Below are 22,217 nucleotides of genomic sequence, written 5' to 3' on the forward strand. Positions count from 1 at the left end.
AGACAGCCTGAACCCATCTTAAGAGCACTGGTCCCGCCCGGGCTGAAGTGAGCAGGGAGGAGAGGTGGAGCCAGTGGTGTGCTGGTAAATGTTTAACAACAGGCTCTCTCCCCCGTCCCTCGTCTGCGCCCCCCCCGTCCCCCTCTGCGCCCCCCCCCCAAATTGCAGAGCTGGCTATAGCCGGGGAGAGAGCCTGGGGGGGGGGGGAGGCAATTGCATTACTTCAGGAAAAAAAATTAAAATGATCCCAGGTTCCAATCTAATTCATGTTTAATGTGCGATAAAATTCCATAAATAAGTAATAAATATAAACTTTTAATGTCGAGCACCTGATTCTCAAAGTGTACATATTCCAAACACTATAATGAAAATAAATGATTTTTTCTACCCTTTGTTGTCTGGTGACTTTGTTTTTCTGATCATGCTGGTCCAGTATCCGAATCTGCTGCTATCTGTCCTCTTAACTCCATTTCCAGGGCTTCCTTTGCATTTATTTCTTTCATTTCCTCCTTTCTTCTTCATTTCTGGTCCTCCGCAGACTTGACTGTCCAGTGGATCCAGGTTCTGCCTATTTTCTTCATCCATGTGCAGTTTTTCTCCTCTCTTCCTTTTCCCTCATCTTATCTCCTTCCTCACTCTTCCCTCCCCTCCATCCATGTCCAGCATTTCTTCTCTCTTCCCTGCCCTGCCCTCCATCCACCCATGTCCAGTGACCCTCCTCTCCCCCTGCCCTCCCCTCCCTCCATCCACCCATGCCCAGTGACCCTCCTCTCTCTTGCCCTCCATCCACCCATGCCCAGCGACCCTCCTCTCCCCTGCCCTCCCCTCCATCCACCTATGTCCAGTGACTCTCCTCTCTCCCCTGCCCCCCCCTCCAGCCATCCATACCCAGAATGAATGAATAGTCTTTAAAATCACCTTCCAAAAGACAGTCACAGGACAGATGCACAGATACTAGAATTCAACTCGATTAGCAGAAAGGATTTTATGCACTCTAGGTCAAGGGTTCAGACTGCAATACTGGACAGCCACAACCAATCAGGTCTTCAGGATAACCCAAAGGAATATACAATGGAGGCAGTTTATGCAAATCTCTTCCATAAATATTCATTGGGAATATCCTGAAAACCTGACTGGCTTGTAGCTCTCAAGGACTGCAGTCTGAACCCCTGATCAAACTGAGGGTCTTTCCGGTTTGTTTCTGAGCAACTGACTGTAATTGTTTAGATGTTAGATTTCAAGTGGTATTTTAGACAAGCGATTCTCCTCTCTCCCCTGCTCTCCCCTCCATGTCCAGCGATTCTCCCCTCCCATCCCATCCCATTCAATCCAATCCATGTCCAGTGACTCTTGTCTAAGCGATTTCTCCTCTCTCCCCTACCCTCCCCTCCATGTCCAGCCATTCTCCTCTCCCCTCCCATCCCCTCCATGTCCATTCTCCTCTCCCTCCCCTCCCATCCCTCCCATCCATGTCCAGCGATTCTCCTCTGCTCTCCCCTCCCATCCCATCCATGTCCAGTGACTCGCCCCAGCCCCCACCTGCCCCCCTTTTAAGCACCCAAGGTCGAGTTCAACCCCAGCCCTCACCTGCCCGCCCTCGTCTCCCACAACAGCCCTCTTTTCTTCCAGCCACCCTGTCTTTAAAACTTTCCTTTTACCTCAGGTTGCAGCGGTGGCAGGCTCGGCTTGCATCACCTCCAGCCTTCCCTTTCCTTCCCTCAGATTGCAGTGGCAGCAGGCTCGGCTCGCGTCACCTCCAGCCTTCCTTTCCTTTGCCTCCAGCCTTCCCTTTCCTTCCCTCAGGTTGCAGCGGTGGCAAGCTTGGCTCGCGTTGCCTCCAGCCTTCCCTTTCCTTCCCTCACAGTGTCCCGCCCTCCTCTGACATCATTTCGTCTTTCCGCGATGGCGGGACACTGAGAGGGAAGGGAACGCTGGAGGCGAGCTGACGTAAGCTCATTTGCATGCTGTTACGAACCCAGCCAGCCACCCAGGGATGCAAATTATTATATAGAGAGATAGGATATACAATTGGAAATTGAGACATCCAGGTTGGGATGTCTCTAGTTCTACTAGTATCTTAGAACATGATCTGCCAACATAGAGGCTGTTCTAAAAAAACATGGAGAAATGGAAATTAATGTACTAGCTACGTAAGGCAGAATTCGGAGCACCCATTTTAGAAAAATAAATGTTTAAAATATAAACAGGGCAACATAGGTACATGAATTTCTCTGTTATGAAATAAAGTTTTTGTTAGCCATTTTAAAAACCTGAAAGTTTATTTTTCCTGAGGCTGTCACAGACCCCGGTATCCCTTGCCAGTTTTGTTTTCAGGGGAGGGGAAAGGAGGGGCACCAACCCCTGGGAGATTAAGGAGGTGACCTCTCCTAGTCCCTCCAGTGGAACACTGCTGAATAATGAAACCCAGAAGTCCCAGGTGGCAGGCCAAAATCTCAATGTCCATCTTTTTGGACACAGATATGGGGAACAAATGTATTCTTTTTTTGGGCCCTAGTTCCACCCAAAACACAAGCCTCCTAGCCATTTGGACATTCTTCAGTTTTAGACATCTATATCTCAGCTTTATGAAATCAGAATTTAGACATTTATATATTAGAAACGTCTAAATGCTGGTTTATTAATATCTAAAAATGAATAAGCACCTTAATTACTCACCTCTCCAAACAGGAGCGGACTGAGAGTGGTCTGGGCCCCCTCCTGCCCAGCTGCTGCCCAACACCCTCCCTACCATCATGCTGATGCCCCCCTACTGCTGCAGCCGATATCCCCGCTGTCCTGGTCCTACCTGAAGGGCCCTGGTGGTCTCTGGGGGGGGGGGGGTGAGCATGTTCTTTCCTGCTTGCTGCACTGCCGCTACTCCTCTGCCTGCCGGCATTGCCATCTTTTCAAAATGGCAGCTGAGACTTCCCAAGGTAGTCTCGTGGGTCTCAACAGTCTTACGAAACTTCCGCAGGGAGTCTCGGCTGCCATTTTTAAAGTACGGCAGTGCAAAGCAGGGAAATAGCGGCGGCACAGCAGGCAGGAAAAAACATGTTCCCCTCTCCCCCCAGCAGTAGCGCGCATTAAAGTTAGGACTGGGGAGGATTGTAGTGTATGGCGGGTATCCAGGCAGAGCCTCTGGGCCCTCGGGCAACGCCTGGTTGTCCAAATGGTCAGTCCACCCTGCTTCCAAATCTGAGCTCAAGCTGAGTTATAGTCAGGTATAATAGGTCTTTCTCTTCCCCAGACTGCTTTAGAAACCAAATGCTTCATTTGCTAACCCTTTTAATGTATGTTAAATACATATTAACTTGCAGTAATGTGAGTTATGTGCTTAGTAAACAAGACCCATTGAGAATAATAGAGCCTGCCTTAAATAATGTGAGTTAACATGCATGAATATATATTAAAGCAGGTCAGTGGATGAGGCTAGAAATTCATGCCTAAGGTAATGGAAGATCAAATGACTTGCCCAAGGTCAAAAGAACTGTTAGTGGAAGAAGTGGGATTTGAAAACTGGCTTCCCAGGTTCTCAGTCTGATGCGCCTGTTTCTACCTGGTTTTGAACCTGGAACCTGTCACATGTGAGACAAACACAACAATATCTATACTACAGAAACATAGTAACACACTCTGCCGTCCCCAAAATGCTTTAGCTATGGTACTATAGTATAGGCAACCCTCCTCAGAAAGGCCTTTTCCTTCTGCAAAAACCTAAAACCAAAAACCTCAAGACAGCTGAAAGGCTAGAGCTAAGCTGTCAGATGCTTAAAATGCAGCCTAAATCTCCTTCTGGTTTATTTTTCTGGGAGATGGGCTGCCCCGATAAAAAGTTTAAAGGAGGTAGCCGTGTGAGTCTGTTGTACAGAAATAACAGCAGCAGGTGTCACCTTATAGACTAACCAATTTATTAAGGCATGAGGTTTTGAGAGAGGCCCGTGTATTTCCTGAAGTAGACCCTGGTCCTTGAAAGCGTGTGCCTCAATAAATTGGTTAGTCTATAAGGTGACACCTGCCTCTGTCATGTTTGGGCTGGCTCTGATTTCTCTCTTTCTGGGGGTAGCTGAGAGCTCTGTGTTTGATTTCCCTCTCTGGGGACAGGTGAGCATATCGCACTGATTTTTTTAGGAAGGAACTGTGACATTATCTTTTCCTAATTTCTCTTTCTCATGAGGAAGAAGGGAGGGTTCGGTGCATGCTTTATTTATCAGTCTGGATTTAGCTCGGACCTTTTCATACATAATTCAAGGCAAGTTATATTCAGGGACAGAAAGCAGGCTCCCTACTTCTCTAAACTTGCACGCTTAAATTTTCAACTAGTGTGCAAATTTGTCTACACAAGTTATGGAATAAGGCCAGTTTGCACACAATTTGATGATTTAATTGGCTGTTGGTTGGAGTTAACAGTCCATTATTGGCTATAGTAGGCCTCGATTATTGCTAATTGGCAATGATTAGCATAGCCTCCACTTTTTAAGTTGCGTGCTCAAATGCCAGGGGGATGTGGACCTGGAAGGGGCATGAGCAGGTCAGAGCATGTTAGGCAGTTACACGCAGACTCTAGAATACTATAGTATAAGCAGACTTACACTCAGGGCTTTTTTTGAGGGGGTACTTGGGGGTACTGAGTACCAGCACCTTTTCCATAGTCTGCTAAAATTGACCCATGGTCCCCAGGTTTTAATGAAAGAGCTCAGGCTCTACACACCAATTCTGCCTTGCCATAGATTCTGTGACTGGTTGCAGGGGGCCTGTATATTGTGGGGTGGGTTCCTCAGTGATCACCCCACCCCTGAAGGGTGGCCTGGCATTTTAGTACCAACACCTTTTTTGCTTTAAAAAAATGCACTGCTTACACTAGTAACAGTTGCATAATTGTTATAGAATTTACATGGCGTTCATCGGGCAACCTTTTGAGAATTTACACCAGATGGTGTACAAAGGAAGGGCTAGATTTACTGAAGTGTTACTGTACATTAACAGCCCTCCCCATCCCCCTACCTCAATTATTATCACTGGAGCCTATCAAATAAGGTGCATTAATCACAATAATACACTTTGGTACTCTTGCCCTAAGTTTAGACTTGAGACAAGAGCGTAAACCCCCTAATTCTATACCAGTGAATGCAAAATTGCACAAGTATGTAAGGGAATACTAGCAGTTGCATGTGCAATTTATGTATTTAATTAATCCTTAATTGGCACTAAGGACCAATAAATGGCGTCCATTGGCATTAATTAGCACTAACTGGGTTGAATTAACACTTGTGTAACTATGAAAGTATTGTGGAGGAGTAGCCTAGTAGTTAGAGCACCAGTCTTGATATCCAGGGGTGCCTGGTTCAAAGCCCACTACTGCTCCTGGGGATCATGGGCAAGTCACTTAACCCTCCATTGTTTCAGGTACAAAATTAGATTGCCTGTGGGACAGGGAAATACCCAGTGTACTACTACTACTACTACTTATCATTTCTAAAGCGCTACTAGACGTACACAGCGCTGTACATTTGAACATGAAGAGACAGTCCCTGCTCGACAGAGCTTACAATCTAATTAGGACAGACAAACAGGACAAACAAGAGATAAGGGAATATTAAAGTGAGGATGATACAATAAGGGGTCTGAACAAGTGAATAAGGGTTAGGAGTTAAAAGCAGCATCAAAAAGGTGGGCTTTTAGCTTAGATTTGAAGATGGCCAGAGATGGAGCTTGACCTACCGGCTCAGGAAGTCTATTCTAGGCATATGGTGCAGCAAGATAAAAGGAACGGCGTTTGGAGTTAGAAGTGGAGGAGAAGGGTACAGATAAGAGAGATTTACCCAGTGAACGGAGTTCCCGGGGAGGAATGTAGGGAGAGATGAGAGTGGAGAGGTACTGAGGAGCTGTAGAGTGAATGCACTTATAGGTCAATAAGAGGAGTTTGAACTGTATGCGGAAACGGATAGGAAGCCAGTGAAGTGACTTGAGGGCTAATATGAGCATAACGACAATGGCGGAATATTAGTCGTGCAGCAGAATTTTGAACAGATTGAAGAGGAGAGAGATGGCTAAGTGGGAGACCTATGAGAAGCAAGTTGCAATAGTCTAAGTGAGAGGTGATAAGAGTGTGGATGAGGGTTCTGGTAGTGTGCTCAGAAAGGAAAGGGCAAATTTTGGTGATATTATAGAGAAAGACCCTCTTGCAGTGTACCTGAATGTAACTCACCTTGAGCTACTACTGAAAAAGGTGTGAGCAAAATCCAAATAAATTCTACAGCATATCATATGAGCCAACTCTATGGGTGCTTAAGTACCCGCAATATTGAGAAAATTCCTTGTATGTGTCCAGAGAGGGGTTTTTTTTTCCATTAGGCTTAGCACCCCTACTAATTTTGAAAAGTTGGCTCCTATGTAGCATATAATTGTTAGGGGGCATGTGCAGATCCCACATGTATATGCATAACTTATACAGTGCTATATGCACTTAAATGCACTATTTAGCCTTACACCTGAGCATAAATGCTCACACCTCAATGTTACAGTTGCCAATTTTTTACCCAACTCTTAGCTTATTTCAACATCCTCTTAATGTCACATTGATAGATGTTAATAGTATAGGATCTCTCAGATATCTCTGTCACCACCATACAGGCTATAATGTGAGCCAGGCACTTTCATGGTGGGCAGGTATTCCTCATTTGATCCACATTTTATATATACTTTTTAATTCATTATCTTGAGTTTATATCAGATTTTCACTTAACTTGTAGTTTCATTATAATCTCTGTCCTCGTTTTTTAATATCGTAAAACGATCATTCATCTCGGATACCACTCACACCTCAATTTTGACATGCAAATACCAACTTATACTCTATTCTGTATCTGTATCTGGGTGTCCACCATTTCATGAGCATTTTGGCACCTAAATGTTGGCAACCTACACAGAGTTGCCCCCAAACTGACCTGAGAAGTGGTATCATAGGAATCTGAACCATTCCCCCCTCTCCTCTCCGATTTTGCTGCTCTATTCTTGGTCTTACCTGACTTTGTTTTTGTTAATGCAGAACAGTAGCGCTGCCTAAATCAAATTCTTGCCTCACTTATTGACGGACCAAAATAGAAATGTGTTTTTGGTTGGAGAGCTATGATTTCAGATGTACAGACTGGTCACAGTGTTCACAAGAGGGTTGTCCTTCCCCATTCAATCATGATTTTATTTTAGACAATATTCCTTCGTAGACTTTGTCTAAAACAAAGCAGCTACTTCTACCTGGAAGGATGAAACAAACCTTCAACTTGATTCAGTCTCGTCTCAACTCTTAATTTATGGCACTAAATAAGATCTCTACCAAATCAAAACCGGCTCCAGGAAGTGGCAGGAGCCAGGGGAGCAGCCAGCCAGCCCTTTAAACCCGTCATCCGCATGGGACTTGTAAACAGTCCCCTCCCTCCAGTCCCGCTGCTAGCCGGGGCTTGGGAGCTGGCCCCGCCCCTTCTGCGTATCTCATTAGCATAAATTAATTGCAGAGATAGGGAGTGCAGGTGCGGAGAAAGTCAGTAAGAACCGATGTACAGGCAGAGGGACGGGGCTGGAGAGTGGGGCTCCATGGCTGCAGGATTCAAAGGGAATTATATTCGTGCTATTGGCATCCTGCTCCTGCTCGCGGCCGCCGGTAGAGGTAGGTGCCTGGTTCTCGATCTCTCTGTGTCCTTTGTAGTTAGGGGGGTGGGGTGACCCTTTTGCAGATATATGAGCTCCAAATTGCAGAAAAGGGGGGCTCTTCCACTGTTCCTAGATTACGATCCTGGAGCAGGGGATAGCAATACGGTCCCCATAATCAGATCCCATCCCTGGGGTGCAGAGGGGGGGGGGGGGGGGGTCGTATTCCTAGCTGTCATCGTGGGAGAATCACTGGGGGCACAGGGGCCGCCCCCGTGTCTCTCATTTGCTCATCCTGTACTGGTGCTGCTTTGATTGAACTGACATTGAACCTCAGTACATGTTCCTCTCTGGCTTTGTGTGTGTCTCACTGGATCTGTTTTGAGCAGTGTGATAAGCGGAAGCAGAGACTCACTCACGGCAGGGACAATAATGCTTTCGCAAATCGCCAGTGGATGTGACTGTGTGTTATCTGTGCAGCACACAGGATTATTGCATCACAGCCTAACAAAGGGAGCTGCTGTAATTCAGAAAAAAAGATAATGTGGTTTTAGCCATGAAATCGGCACGGTTGTAGTTACCTTTAGAAATATTAGGACGTCAAGGAACGCGTGGTTTAGAGTCCAGTGCTTTGAGCTGTGTATATGTTTCGTTATATGACATACCCTTGTTGTAACCTGATCTGCCCAGGCTTGGGGCAAGAAGGTGTAACATGGTTTGCCCTGCAATTGGTCGTAGACATTCACTCACGCACAAAGGGGAAGTGCAGGAAGGAAAAATGAAAGAGAAAGAGATATATTCGCACAAGCCCTTTATCAAAGAAGCACGTTTTTTTGTCTTGAGTCATGTTTTTTTTGTTCTGTTATTATGTGCGAACCGGATCAGGCCGGTACTGTGAGGGGGGGGGGGGGTCTCTCTTTTTTTTTTATACTGCAAAATACTGTAGAAAGGAAGTGGGGGGGGGGGGGGGACAACAGCAGGCGACACGACGAAAACCTCTTTGCTCTACAGTTGACATTGCTTGTTAAATGCCATTTTGCTCTTTGCTCTCTGTGTGCAAGGTATGAAGTCAGACACCCCCCTCCCCCCTCCCCTTCCCCAAAGAGCTCGCGCGGCTATTATAGTTTTTAAGAAAAACATGCAGATGGTGAATTGGTCTCCTTCTGTTTGCTCCTGATACAGAACAAAGCCCATAATTCTTCCTGGGCTAATGGTTCTTGCATAGCAGAAGTAATCGCCCCTAGAATATGACACTCTCGTCTCCTCCGGACCCTTGAGAGGAGACTGCACAGAACCAGCACTTGAGATCCCTGGGCTGACGCTTCAGTGGTGCTCAGCGCCGAGGTCCAGCTTTCACTTAATGGACTAGGGAAAAGCTCATCTTTGTTGTCAGAGCTACAAAACAAACACAATCACTCTTGAATGGCTGCTGGAATGTTAGGGGAATTCCATTTGCTAATTAAATTGTATTCAGCAGACGATAGTTAACGTTAAAGAGGAAAAAAAACCCCACGAGTTTGGTGTAGAAAATGCAGCAAGGCTTCTTTATTTAAAGAAGTAGAGTCCTCATTCCGCTACCGAAAGGGGGAAGTGATTTGTACTCTCTGGTGCTGATTTCACAGGGTCCATTTCGTCGTCCGGGTTGAGGATGTGGGGCTGCGGGATGAAGAAGCTGTCTCTTTATGTATTGATTCAGAGAGCGAGTCGTGGAGATCGGAGGGATCAGGAGAAGGGCATTTGAAAGGCAGCGTGCGGGGTGGAGGGCGGTTCGTGGGTATTTAGGGAAACTGCGACCTATTACATCCCAGATCCGCGGAGCATGAAGTGTAACCTGGCTGGATTGAAAGGAGCGAACCGAGGCTTTGCGGGCTGCAGTTGTACATATATTTTGTTGCGAAAAGGGAAAGTCAAAATTTATTATTATTATTACTGGACTCGGAATGAACTCCAGTTCCTTATCTGAGAGAGCAGGTTCCCTCTGTGATAATGACATTTTCTTTCTTTCTTTTTTTTTTTTAATTAATAGCTGAAGTCCATCCAGAGGTGGGGCCTCGGGGAGGAGGAGGATGACATCTGTAGGCAAGCCCCCCCCCCCCCTCCATCGCTCCCATGTTTGTGTCTTTTGTACAACAGGCTTGAGGAAAAACATTTCTGTCCCCTGCTTGTTCTCCATCAGTCTGTGGAATGAGTTGATGGTCTTTAAGTATTCCCACTGAGTCCTCCACAGGGTGATGGAGGAGGGCTTTGGATGGACCTGCTATGTTAATGGAGGCGGCTGTCCCTATTAGTATGCACAGTCCAAGCTCTGAATTACTTACATGAGAGAACCAAAATCTCTGAGTGGAATTAAAAGGGTTCAGTTTCTGAGGGGGGGGGGGGGGGGGGGGAGTTGGTTTTCCACTACCCTGTGGGGACACATTCTTCCAAGCTATTTCAGCCAATGCACTGTGTAGGGCTTCACATGCTGGCAGTGGCCTGCTTTGGTCCAGTGACAGCACTGGGTTTCTGCCAGGCAGCCCTTCCTGGGGAAAGACAAAAATCAAAGTGTGTTATCTGCTTTTATCTGGAGCCCTGGAGAAAGGACATTGTGCACAAATGCCTAGACGCAGGTTTGGGCACCCCTGTGGGTTCTCACCTACATGCCCAGTATCTTGCAGCAAGTGGCAGGCCAGTGATGCCCCATTCCATGCCAGAGGATGTATACTGGGAGTGAGCTGCTGCTGAATTTGTGGCAGGGGTTGAGCATCGGGCCAGAGCTGGCACAGAGGGGAGGGGAGTGGCTGGCGCTGTAAGGCAGCGCTCCCTTACTATAAGAAGGCTTCCTTTTAACAAAGTGCAGCCCTTGTCACTCAGAGCAGCCCTTTCACAAAGAGGATCTGTTACTAGCAGAATGTTCCTGCAGTGACAAATACTGTACAGAGCACCGTGACTGGCACCCAGCCCGGCTGTTAGAAAGAGGAGCCTCTGTGTATACAGTGGAGAATACAGAAGAGGCCACGCTGCCCCTCCTCTAAGAAACAGGATCACTTGTCAAGAAACCTATCTCCATGCTTTCCCCCATTTTTCTACAGAACTTTTTTTGTTTTTATTCTTTGAATGGTTCAAATGCTTTTGAAGTCAAATCTGCCTTTCATTATTGTTTATCTGTATTTCTATGGCTTGCTCTTTCCTCTTCCATCCCTGTGGCCCTTGAAACAAGATCATGAGAGATCTTGGATTTCTCACGGTCTGTGACACAAAGATATTATTACATTTGGGGTAAGCAGAATAGAAGCCACCTCTCCTGGTGGGGGTATACTTGGAGGGGCATAATCGAACACAAATGCCCATCTCCATGGGCGTCTATGTCCGAGAAAGGGTGGGACAGACCGTATTTTCGAAAAATGGGCATCCATCTTCCGTTTCGAAAATACGGTTTGTACGGACAAAATGCCATGGATTTAGTCGTTTCCGAGCTAGGCGTTTGTTTGTTTTAGCGATAATGGAAACTAAAAACGCGCAGCTCAAAAACGTCCCAATCCAAGCCATTTGGTCGTGGGAGGGGCCAGGATTTGCAGTACACTCGCCCCCCTGACATGCTAAGACACCAACTGGACACCCTAGAGGTCAGTGCGGTGGACTTCAGACAACACTCCCACATGCATAGGTCCCTTACCATGGGTGCTGAGCCCCCAACCCCTCTCCTCCAAAACCCACTACCCACAAATGTACAACACTACCATAGCTCTTAGGGGTGAAGGGGGCACCTACATGTGGGTACAGTGGGTTTTGGAGGCCTCCCATTTACCAGCACAAGTGTTACAGGTAGGGAGGATGGGCCTGGGTCCGCCTGCCTGAAGTGCACTCCGGTGGTCATCTGGTCAGTTGGGGCACTTTTTTGGGACTTGGACCTGAAAAAAAAGGGTCCAAATAAAGCCGACCAAATTCTCGTCAAAAACGCCCTTCTTGTTTCGATTATCAGCTAAAGACGCCCATCTCTCCTTGGCCGATAACCACGCCCCAGTCCCGCCTTCACCACTCCTCCGATACGCCCCCATCAACTTTGTTCGTTCCTGCGACGGAGTGCAGTTGAAGATGACCAAAATCGGCTTTCGATTATACCAATTTGTTCACCCACGGGAGAAAGACGCCCATCTCCCGATTTGGGTCGAAATATGGGCGTCTTTCTCTTTCAAAAATAAGCTGACAAGTACGGTATGTGTACGTAGAGCTAGAAGTTTCAGGAGATTTTGGTTTCTTAATGTTCTTCCCCTAGATGGGAGTAAGAACATAAGAAAAGTCAGACTGAAGTTCATCAAGCCAAACATGTCTCCAACTGTGGCTAGTCCTTGTTACAAATATTGGGTAGATCTGTGTCTCCTAGCTCATTTTCAGGGATAAGCAGTGGTTCTCACCAGTCTACATAATGATTTGTGGACTTTTCCTCCAGGAATTTGTCCAACCCGTTTTGAATTCTGCTGTGTTGGTCATCTGGACCACATCCTCCAGCAGCTAGGGATGGGCTGTCATTTCTGACAACATGGGATGTATGAACAGCATATCCCATGTCATTGCATGTCAACAACAAATGAAAATATGCAGGAATAGAACATGTCACTTTGTGTTTTTTCATATGCTGATAATATTGCATGCTGTTTGCATGTGCATACAGTGCGCACTCTTTCTGGATAGTGAATATGGGTCATGCATGCACGATTGAGAAAAGTGTTCCAGTTGTACCTAAAGCAAACATTTACTGTCTAATGCACAAAGGGGTTCTGCATGGCTTGAACCATTCGCCATAGCAGCTACTGATAATCCAATGCAAATGGATTACAATGAACTCATCAGTATTACAATGAGCATTCCGTGAGATGTACAGAAAGGAGAGCCTATCTTTTAACGTGCAAAATTTTCTGGCAGGTCAGATGCTGTCAGAGACCTCCACGCTGGCAACTCCGGGGCTGACCCCCTGTCTAGTTCCCTTCAGCCTTTGCCTCCCTATCATCCCCCTCCCTCCCGGGCTCGATGCAGGGAGCCCTCCCCTCCTTCCAGCGTCAATTACTGGCAGTGCAGCCATCCCCAAATCTCTGCTCATCAGCAAAGTGAAAGAGTGACTATGGAAAGTGGCCCTACTGCTTTACCACTGCCCTCATCCTCCTGACCTTTTACAACCTGTCTCTTACCTGCCTGTCCCCTCTGCAAACCCCCCCCCCCTCTGTCTATTACCAGCCTGTCCCGTAAACGCTACAGCAGAGACACCTTGATCCTATTCTGCACATGTGATAGGCACTATCCCTTACAGAATTTCCATGCATCTCATTTGCATGCCATCTCCTTTGTGCATCAGTCGCCGTTTGCGATCGGTAAGTTCACCCGTGGCTGCCATATTTAATGGTGACCTTTGCACATTGGACCCTCAGTTGTCTTTTTTTTTTTCTTTTTTTTGCCAAGTGAAGTGCCCTAACCTGTTTAGCTTTTCTTCATAAGAGAGATGTTCTCTATCCCCTTCTCTGAACCTTTTTTCTATTTCCATCCATGGCGTAGCCACGGGCAGGCCCAGATGGGCAGAGGCCCACCCAAAAGCAGTGAACCTTTGCAGTAGTTGGCTGGGATCCCCCAAGTCCCGGCAGCTGAAGATGTCCTCCAAAGACACCCAGAACTCTCTGATGCCAAGCTCAGTAGTGTGTGGCAGTGTTCTCGAGCCACCGCTGCCAGCCGCACATGGTTATTTTTCACACATACAGAAAAACTGAGCTTGCATAGGCCACCAATGTCAGTAGCTCAGGAAAGCTGTCGCTATTTGCGGAGCTTTGCAGCAGAGTTCTGGTTGCCTTTGGAAGAGGTCTTCAGCTGGCAGGGCTTAGGGATCCCTGCCAGCTCAGGTATTTTTATGCTGTTAAGTTGGGATGGGTGCTGGAGGAGGGAGTGGTGGGGGGGGGGGGGGGGGGGGGGAGGATGTTTCATGCCCATGTTTCCTGTTGTCCTACCCAAAACTAGCCATCTGGCTACCCCACTGAATTATGCTATATTCTTTTTAAGATGGAATGACTGGAACTGCACACAGTACTCAGTGTGGATGCACCAGGGACTTATACAGAAGCCTAATGATATTTTCAGTTAATAATATTCCAGGAGGAGGAGAGAAAATTAGAATTTTAATATTTTATACATCCTGTTCCAAAGGAAATTTATGTTTCTGTAAGATGTTGTAGAGGATGCCTAGAGAGAGAGAGCGAGTACTGGTACAAGAAGGGGTCTATAAGGACTGCTTTGAGTACTGCTGTTTTGAGAACCCAGCTAGTTAGGTTACAGGATAGCCCCAATGAATATTCATGAGATCTCCATTCATACTTCACTGTATGTAAATAACCATGCATTTTCATTGCAGCTGACCTAATTATCTGACTGGTTTGGTGGCCCATGAGGACAAATTTGGGAACCACTGTACTGGAACAAGGGGTCATGGAGATATTCCTTCATAGAAAAGTGGTGGATACATTGAACAGCCTCACACAGGGGTAAAACCCCAGTAACAAGATTCAAGTAAACATGGAGACATTGGGGTAATTTTATATAAGAGGCTGCTTATATCAGGGCTGTAGCCATTCCTCCAATTTTTGGGGCACCCAGGAGTGGACTGGGGGGGGGGGGCAACACATTCCTCTCTCTCCCCCTCCCCCTTCCCCATGCTAAACATACCTTTTGCTGGCGGGGATGCTGAGGCCCCACAGCCTAAGCTGTCCCCTCCTCCTCGTGCTGCTTTCTTCACATACAAGTCGGCAGCATGCCTTCAGCCACTGATGCCGGGACTTCTTGTGCATGAAGGTACGCCGCTGACTTCTGCAGGAAGGAAGCAGCATGAGGAGGAGGGGAGCGGTTGCACTGTATTTATTTGACTGGCGGGGCTTCAGCATCTCCACCAGCAAAAGGAAAGAGGTTCTGCAGTTCCGGAGGGGGCCCAAACCCTAAGGGGGGGGGGGGCGGCTCAGGCCACTGGCTTACATGCATAAAATAGGATTTACATAAGAAAAATCTTTATAAAAATTACTCCATTGAAGGCAGGTTCTAAAAGACAGGTAAATGGGCTAGCTGAAAACTGTCCACCCTCCACGTGCTGTTGGATCTTTGAATTTGTATTACTTTCAGGACCTGCCTCTTATTTTTATTTATTACATTTGTACCCCGCTCTTTCCCACATACAGCAGGTCCAGTGCAGCTTACATAGTAAAAGAAAGCATCTTACATGGTAAAGAATACAGTACAAACAGGGAAATGTAGGAACAGTATTATAAATTGTAATACCTTTCATAATGTAAGTAGTTATGATCATCACAAAGGACATGTGAAAAGAACGTAATGAACTAGAATAGGGAAGGTAGACAAGGATATGATAGGTGAAAGGGAAGGAGAATGGGAGGGAAATGGTAAAGGATGGAGGGAAGAAGATGAGGGATTAAGTATAACATTGGGGTCAGAGTAAGTGTCGACGTCTTAGCAGGAGTATCGTAGGTGTTCTGGTGGAATTAAGCTGGTCCATTAGGGTAAACTTGCTTGAAAAAAATGGGACTTCAACATTTTCCTGAAAGGTAAATAGTTACAGTGGCGTAGGAAGGGGGGGCGGTGGGGCAGTCCGCCCCGGGTGCACGCCGCTGGGGGGTGTCGGCGCCTCGCTGGTTCCTTGCTCTCTCTGCCCCAGAACAGGTTACTTCCTGTTCCGGGGCAGAGCGAGCAGGGAATCAGCGAGGCGCCGACACCCCCCCAGCGGCGTGCTCTCGGCGGATTGGTCTGCCCACCCGCCCCTCACCGCCTTCCAGGTATGTTCTCGCGGGCAGGCGGGCGGTGTTGTGCTACGGAGGGGGGAGGGTGCGCAGCGGCGACCCGCCCCGGGTGTCAGCTGCCCTCGCGATGCCACTGAATAGTTATTAATAGCTCGGATGGGTCTTGGGAGAACATTCCAAAGTTGAATACCCAAAAAGGAGAAACTAGATGCATAGTATGTTTTGTACTTGACACCTTTGCAGTTTGGGAGGTGTAGATTGAGGTATGTTCACGATGACATTAAGTACATAAGCACTGCCACCCTGGGAAAAGACCAAAGGTCCATCAAGCCCAGCACTCCGTCTCCAACAGCGGCCAATCCAAGCCCCAAGAACCTGGCAAAATCCCACAATTTAATAACGATCAATGGACTTTTCCTTCAGGAATCTGTCCACACCCCCTTTAAACTCAGCAAGGCCAGCTGCCGTCACTACCTTCTCCGGCAATGAGTTCCAGAATCTAACCATGCGCTGAGTAAAGAAAAACTTTCTCCAATTTGTTTTAAACCTACCACATTCTAATTTCATCTTGTGTCCCCTAGTTCTATTATTGTTAGAAAGCGTAAACAAACGCTTCACATCTGTCCGCTCTACCCCACTCAAAATTTTGTAGACCTCTATCATATCACCCCTCAGCCGCCTTTTCTCCAGGCTAAAGAGTCCTAGCTTTCTTAACCTCTCCTCATAAGGTAGTCGTCCCATCCCTTTTATCATTTTCGTCGCCCTTCTCTGCACCTTTTCCAATTCCTTTATCTTTTTGAGATGAGGCGACCAGAACTGAACACAATACTCCAGATGCAGTCACACCATTGAGCGATATAGCGGCATTATAACATCCTCATGCTTGTTTTCCATCCCTTTTCTAATAATACTCAACATTCTGTTTGCCTTCTTGGCCGCCGCAGCACATTGAGCGGAAGATTTCAACGTCCTATCCACGATGATTCCCAGATCCCTTTCTTGGTCTGTAACTCCTAAAGCGGAACCTTGCATGACATAGCCATAATTTTGGGTTCCTCCTTCCCACGTGCATCACTTTGCACTTGTCAACGTTGACCTTCATCTGCCATTTGGACGCCCAATCCCCCAGTCTCACGAGGTCCTCTTGTAATCTTTCACACTCCTCCCGCGACGAGACGACCCTGGATAACTTTGTGTTATCTGCGAATTTAATTACCTCACTAGTTACTCCCATCTCAAGGTCATTTATAAATATGTTAAAAAGAAGCGGTCCCAGCACAGACCCCTGAGGGACCCCACTAACTACCCTTCTCCATCGAGAATACTGACCATTCAACCCTACTCTCTGCTTCCTATCTTTTAACCAGCTCTTAATCCATAATAATACACTGCCTCCGATCCCATGACTCTCCAGTTTCCTTTGGAGTCTTTTATGAGGCACTTTGTCAAACGCCTTCTGAAAATCTAGATATACAATATCCACCGGCTCCCCTTTGTCCACATGTTTGTTCACCCCCTCGAAAAAATGCAGTAGATTTGTGAGGCAAGACTTCCCTTCACTAAATCCGTGCTGACTTTTGTCTCAGTAGCCCATGCTTTTGTATGTGCTCCGTAATTTTATTCTTAATAATAGCCTCCACCATTTTCCCGGCACTGACGTCAGACTCACCGGTCTATAATTTCCCGGATCTCCTCTGGAACCCTTTTAAAAAATCGGTGTTAAATTGGCCACCCTCCAATCTTCTGGTACCACACCTGATTTTAGGGATAAATTGCATATTACTAACAGTAGCTCCACAAGTTCATTTTTGAGCTCTATTAATATTCTGGGATGAATACCATCCGGTCCCGGTGATTTACTACTTTTTAGTTTGCAGAACTGCCCCATTACATCCTCCAAGTTTACAGAGAAATCATTTAGTCTTTCTCTGTTCTATTTCTAATTGGGAGGTCAATCAGGTTGTTCATATAACTGGGGGATTCTCCTGATATGATCTTATGGATAATTGAAGTATATTCTCTCTACATTACATTACATCCAGGCTTGTAGCCCACTAACGCGTCCAGTTCTATGTGGCTTCTAATCGAAGAAACCTTACAAACTTCTGAGATGCAGTATCAATAACATTTTAAATACAACATTGAGATGTGTTTTTAGAAGCTAATAGGACTGTGATAAAGAAAATAACTCTGCCATTTCTTTCCATAAACATACTCCCTGAACTGCTAATAGCCTGTCGAAAAGACCTAGCCGTTTTATCTTCTTTTTAACATGTGGAAATGTAAAAAAAAATTGTCAGCCAAATGCCTCCGAACTCTATCGAGAGGTGCAAAACAAGTGATTCAGCATGTATACAGGAATTTGTCCATGCAACACTGTATAAAGAATACAAGCAAATTTAAGCAAAACTCTGGCTGCAATCGGCAACCAATGAAGTTGTAAGTAAGAAGGAAATATATAATCATACTTGGATAAACCAAAAATCAGTCTAACAGCCGTATTTTGCACCTATTTTGAGTGCAGCTATTCTTTGTTGCCTCCCAGAATTTGTTGCTCTAGGTAATTGCCTTGTCTGCCTAATGGTTAAGCCCTCCCTAGCCCCATGGGTTCCTAATGCTCTCAACGTGGAGAGGCCCCAGAGCTCTACAGGTGACTATTGGGTCTCATCATAAGTAGATTTTATCTATAAAATTATTCCAGTAAGCAGTGGGTTTGGGGGAAGCTTCTGACCCCCATGAAGAAAAGGATTCTTGCAACTACCCAGGCAAAGATGTGTACTGGGTCAGGATAATTGGCATGACTTCCCTGCAAAACAGGGGCCACTGTAGAAGCAGCAGGGCCCGAGATTCACACATACGGTTGGGTCTCAGAATTCCCAGAAATACTAAAGCCTCTGTGGGTGAGCAGAGCTGGCACAACCGCTAAATCCAGAATTGTTCTTCTCCCTGCAGAGAAGCTATGACTCTTCTTCTTTTTAAAATTGTTGCTTGTGATCTATGTTTTTCTTGTCTGCTCTGTAGAATCTCCTCTGTGTTTGAAAATCAACTCAGACAGGGAGTTCCTCCATCTGGCAAACATGTTTATTTTCACTGGGTAAATTTCTTTTTTAGACTCTATAGGAATTGATTTATCATTGAAGGGAATAACCATAACCCTATACTGTGATGTTTTGACATTCTTGGTATGAACAGTAGATTAGTGATTAGTAGATGAATTGCCCCCACTACCATTTGGTGACTCTGGCTTTTGCTTTTGGCCACTTTTCCACTCTTAATAGCAAGAGGGCAAGGTGGCTTGTCCCACTGAGTCCATGGCTCTTGCCTTGGCGTAGTGTACCTTTGGGACAACAGAATTCCATGTCCTGCTCTGATTCTGTAAGTTACCGTTAGGCTGGCTGCAGAGATTCCATGATGTCATAGTTTATTTAGGGGAAAGGAAGGGAATTTTTGGATTTCTCACCTTTTTTTTTCAGTTGTAGCCCAGAGAGCTTACAGTCTAAGGGGCCAGTGCAGATGGTAGCGTGCAATTAACACTATATCTCTGCACAAGTTTCTGGCATATAATGCAGAACAGTGTTTTGTGCAAAAGCTAACCCTGCACAAAATCTCACATTAGACACTAGCACAAAGCATACTAAAATGAATGGTAATAAGACTCTTAACAGGCTGATGCTCAGAACTCCTGCAGTAAGCCAACAGCGCAGAAATCTAGCTCGCCAATGCCCCAAGGAAATTTATATTCAAATTATATGCACACTGTAAAAGCGAAAGCAAAGGGGGAATGTGTTGGCGCATGCGCAGAAAAGTTTTGCGATATGCTTAACTCCTGTGCGAATGCTCTTGTCAAACCTGAATGTGACGCATACATTAGCGTCTTTTCTGCGCTTTTAAAATGTTTCAAATTTTTTTTTTTTTTACTTAGAAGTGTGCAGAAGACTTTAAGGAAAGCACAATGCAAGAATTTTGAATACCAAGTCTGAGGAGGCACAGAAGGGTTAGCTCATTCTCTGCAGTAGCATCTGTGAGGATTTAATGCCAGTTTCTTCTTTTTACTGCGAGCATAATAGTACCCGCAAGACAGGTGGGAGGTGACGGTTCTGCACACGGATCAAAGCAGAAAAAAAACCTGTATTGTGCATGTGCTAGAATGTTCTGCACTCAAACACTGGCATCACAAACATTATATGCACAAAGACATTTTTGTGATGCTGATAATTTTTATCTGCAGTACAGCAATTCGGCACATGTGAAAATGCATGATGACACTTTCACTTTGTTCAGACAGGTGCACAGTATTAGCTGCCCTCGGCACAGAACCTTGTGCATGTGTGTCTGGTGTGTTGCCCTGAGTAGCAGACTGTTCTCTGTTTCAGATTTGCATATAATTAGCTTACTGCCTGGACAACATTCTGTTCAAAGCTGTACCCTCAGCCATCGGTGCAGTGTTCTAACACAAGTTTTCTGCAGTGACCCCTTAGTTTGTACCTGAGGCAATGGAGGGTCAAGTGATTTGCCCAAGATCACAGGAAGCAGCAATGGGATTTGAAACCCTGGCTTCCCTGGCTCTCAGCCCACTGCTCTTAGGCCATTACTCTAATCATTTAGTTCATTTTCCACTACTGCTACATAAGCATATAAAGGTAGCTTACAATTTTAAACTGAAAGAAGACAGGAAAGGAAATAGATATATTGGCAACAGAGAAGTAGGAACAGGGATTGATGTAGGAAGAGGGTCTGAAGAGAACAGGACAAACCATTCCTATAGCTTTGAGGCAGCAGGATAAGTGCAGATTCCTCACACCTTGGTAGCTCAGCCTGTCCACACCCAAAACTAAGGATCCTTCCGATATGGTAGACTAAAGTCATACAGGCCAGTTTTGAAATGCTATACCTCTTTACTTGAGGTTCAGACCTCAAGTAAAGAGGCATAGGGGCTCATTTTCAAAACAGAAAAATGTCCAAAAAGTGGCCCAAAGCGGGAGATGGACGCTTTTTTTTTTTTGGTCCAAAATGTCTAAATTGCTATTTTCAAACACATTTTTAAAGAAATTTTTCTATGCAATTCATCTGCTGAGCATCCAAATCACAAGAGGGCATGTTGGGGGTGAGATTTGGGCGTTCTCAAAACTTGGATATTTTTCTGCCATAATGAAACAATGCAAAAATGTCCAGGTCTAAAAGATGTTTTGGTATAGACCTGTCTCACTCATGACCAGATCATAAAAAGGTGCCCTAATGACCGCATGACTCTCCCCCCCCTCCCCCCCCCCCCCCCCCCCCCCCCCCCCCCCCCCCCCAAGATGTGGAAGAAACAGTACATACCAGCCTCTATGATAGTGTCTGATGTTATGGCCAGTCTTATTAGAGAAGGGGACCCAGGACCATATCTCACATTAACTGGTTACACTTGTGGTGGAAAGTGTGAATCCTCCAAAACTCACCAAAAGCCTGCTGTACACCACTAAAATAGCCATTAAGGCTGCAAGTGTCACCTATATGAGTTTACAGTAGGTGTTTGGTGGGTTTTGGAGGGCTCACACTTTCCACCACAAGGATACAGTATAAAGGAGGTCATAATGGTGAGATGTGTACCTGGGACCTTTTATGTGAAGTCCACTGCAGCACCCCCTAGGATGCCCCACTGCTCTGCTGGGATGTCTATGTGGCCAATGTACCAAGAATTCTCCCACACCCCCACAATACATCCCAATGGTGTGTTTTTCCCTTGGATGTTGTTGTTGTTTTTTTTAATGGTGACAAAAGAAAAATGCACTGAACACAAAACATTTAGGAAATGGCCATTTTCAAAACAAAAATAACATTCTTTCAGGTTTGAAAATCGCTATGTTCGCCACTTGGTGTTGGCCATTTTCAACAAAAAGTCCAAAATTGGATTTAAATGTCATATTGAAAACTAGTAAGAAAGGCCCGTTTCTGAAACAAATGAAACGGGCGCTAGCAAGGTTTTCCTGCTCTCACCTCTCATGTCGCTGCGGTCCTCCAGGGTTCTACTGCAGGGGCAGTGACGTGAGAGGAGTAGAGGATGCAGAGCTGACAGGCGATGGGTGCCTGCGGTGCCCCGCTTCCTTTTTAACATAGCTGACGTCGGACGGAGGGAGGGGGGAGCGGTGGCGATCTGTGGTGGAGGCTTGAGTACTGGGTGCAGTGACGTTGGGGGGGGGTGGAGGGTGGTAGCAGTGGCAACGTGGGGGGGGGTGTAGGGCTGAGCGATGCGATTCACTGAGTGTCATGCCCTCGACGTCATCACGTTGTGACGCGAGGGCGGGGCAGACACTCATGGGGAAAAATTCCGATCTATGCCACCTCGGAAGTTGCAGCTTCATTAGAACGTTGGGGTTGCGAATTATGTGCGGAAGGGGCATGGCTGAGGGCGGGTCTATGAGTGACAGTGAGTGGTGCATGAGTGACAGTGAGTGGTGCTGACAGCCTAGCCTACCAACAGTGCTGGGCTTCAGTGTTTCCCTGCCACATAGTGAGCTTCAGAATGTTTCAGGTGAGAATTATTTATATAGATGCCCCTTATAGCATTCTAATGAGGGGGCACAGAGAAGAAGGCATTTTGTCTTGATTCCAATGTTTGGTGGGTGGGGGACAGGGTGAAATAGATTGTACTGTGATGACCTCAAGTGAATTTACAGGTCTATACAGCACAATGAGATTATCAGTAGACAGAAGTACAGCTTGGACTGTTATCAGGATTTTGAACTGGGACTGAAGCAAAGCAGGATACCAATGCTACTCTGCAAGTATCAGTGTCACGTCATATCTTTTAGCATTGTATAATAATTAAACTGC

The 22,217-nt window shown here is 46.1% G+C and overlaps 1 protein-coding gene across 1 annotated transcript in view; it reads left to right on the forward strand.

The window, feature by feature from the left end:
- Positions 1-7,544: 7,544 nt before the first annotated feature.
- CADM4 (cell adhesion molecule 4) overlaps positions 7,545-22,217 on the forward strand; it is a 392,193-nt gene continuing 377,520 nt past the window's right edge. The window contains exon 1 of the mRNA XM_030213287.1: positions 7,545-7,660. Coding sequence (XP_030069147.1) covers positions 7,549-7,660 — 112 coding nt within the window. The 5' untranslated portion in view covers positions 7,545-7,548. The remainder of the gene's footprint in view (positions 7,661-22,217) is intronic.

Source organism: Microcaecilia unicolor, chromosome 8 (assembly GCF_901765095.1).
Source record: "Microcaecilia unicolor chromosome 8, aMicUni1.1, whole genome shotgun sequence".
Classification (NCBI taxonomy): domain Eukaryota; kingdom Metazoa; phylum Chordata; class Amphibia; order Gymnophiona; family Siphonopidae; genus Microcaecilia; species Microcaecilia unicolor.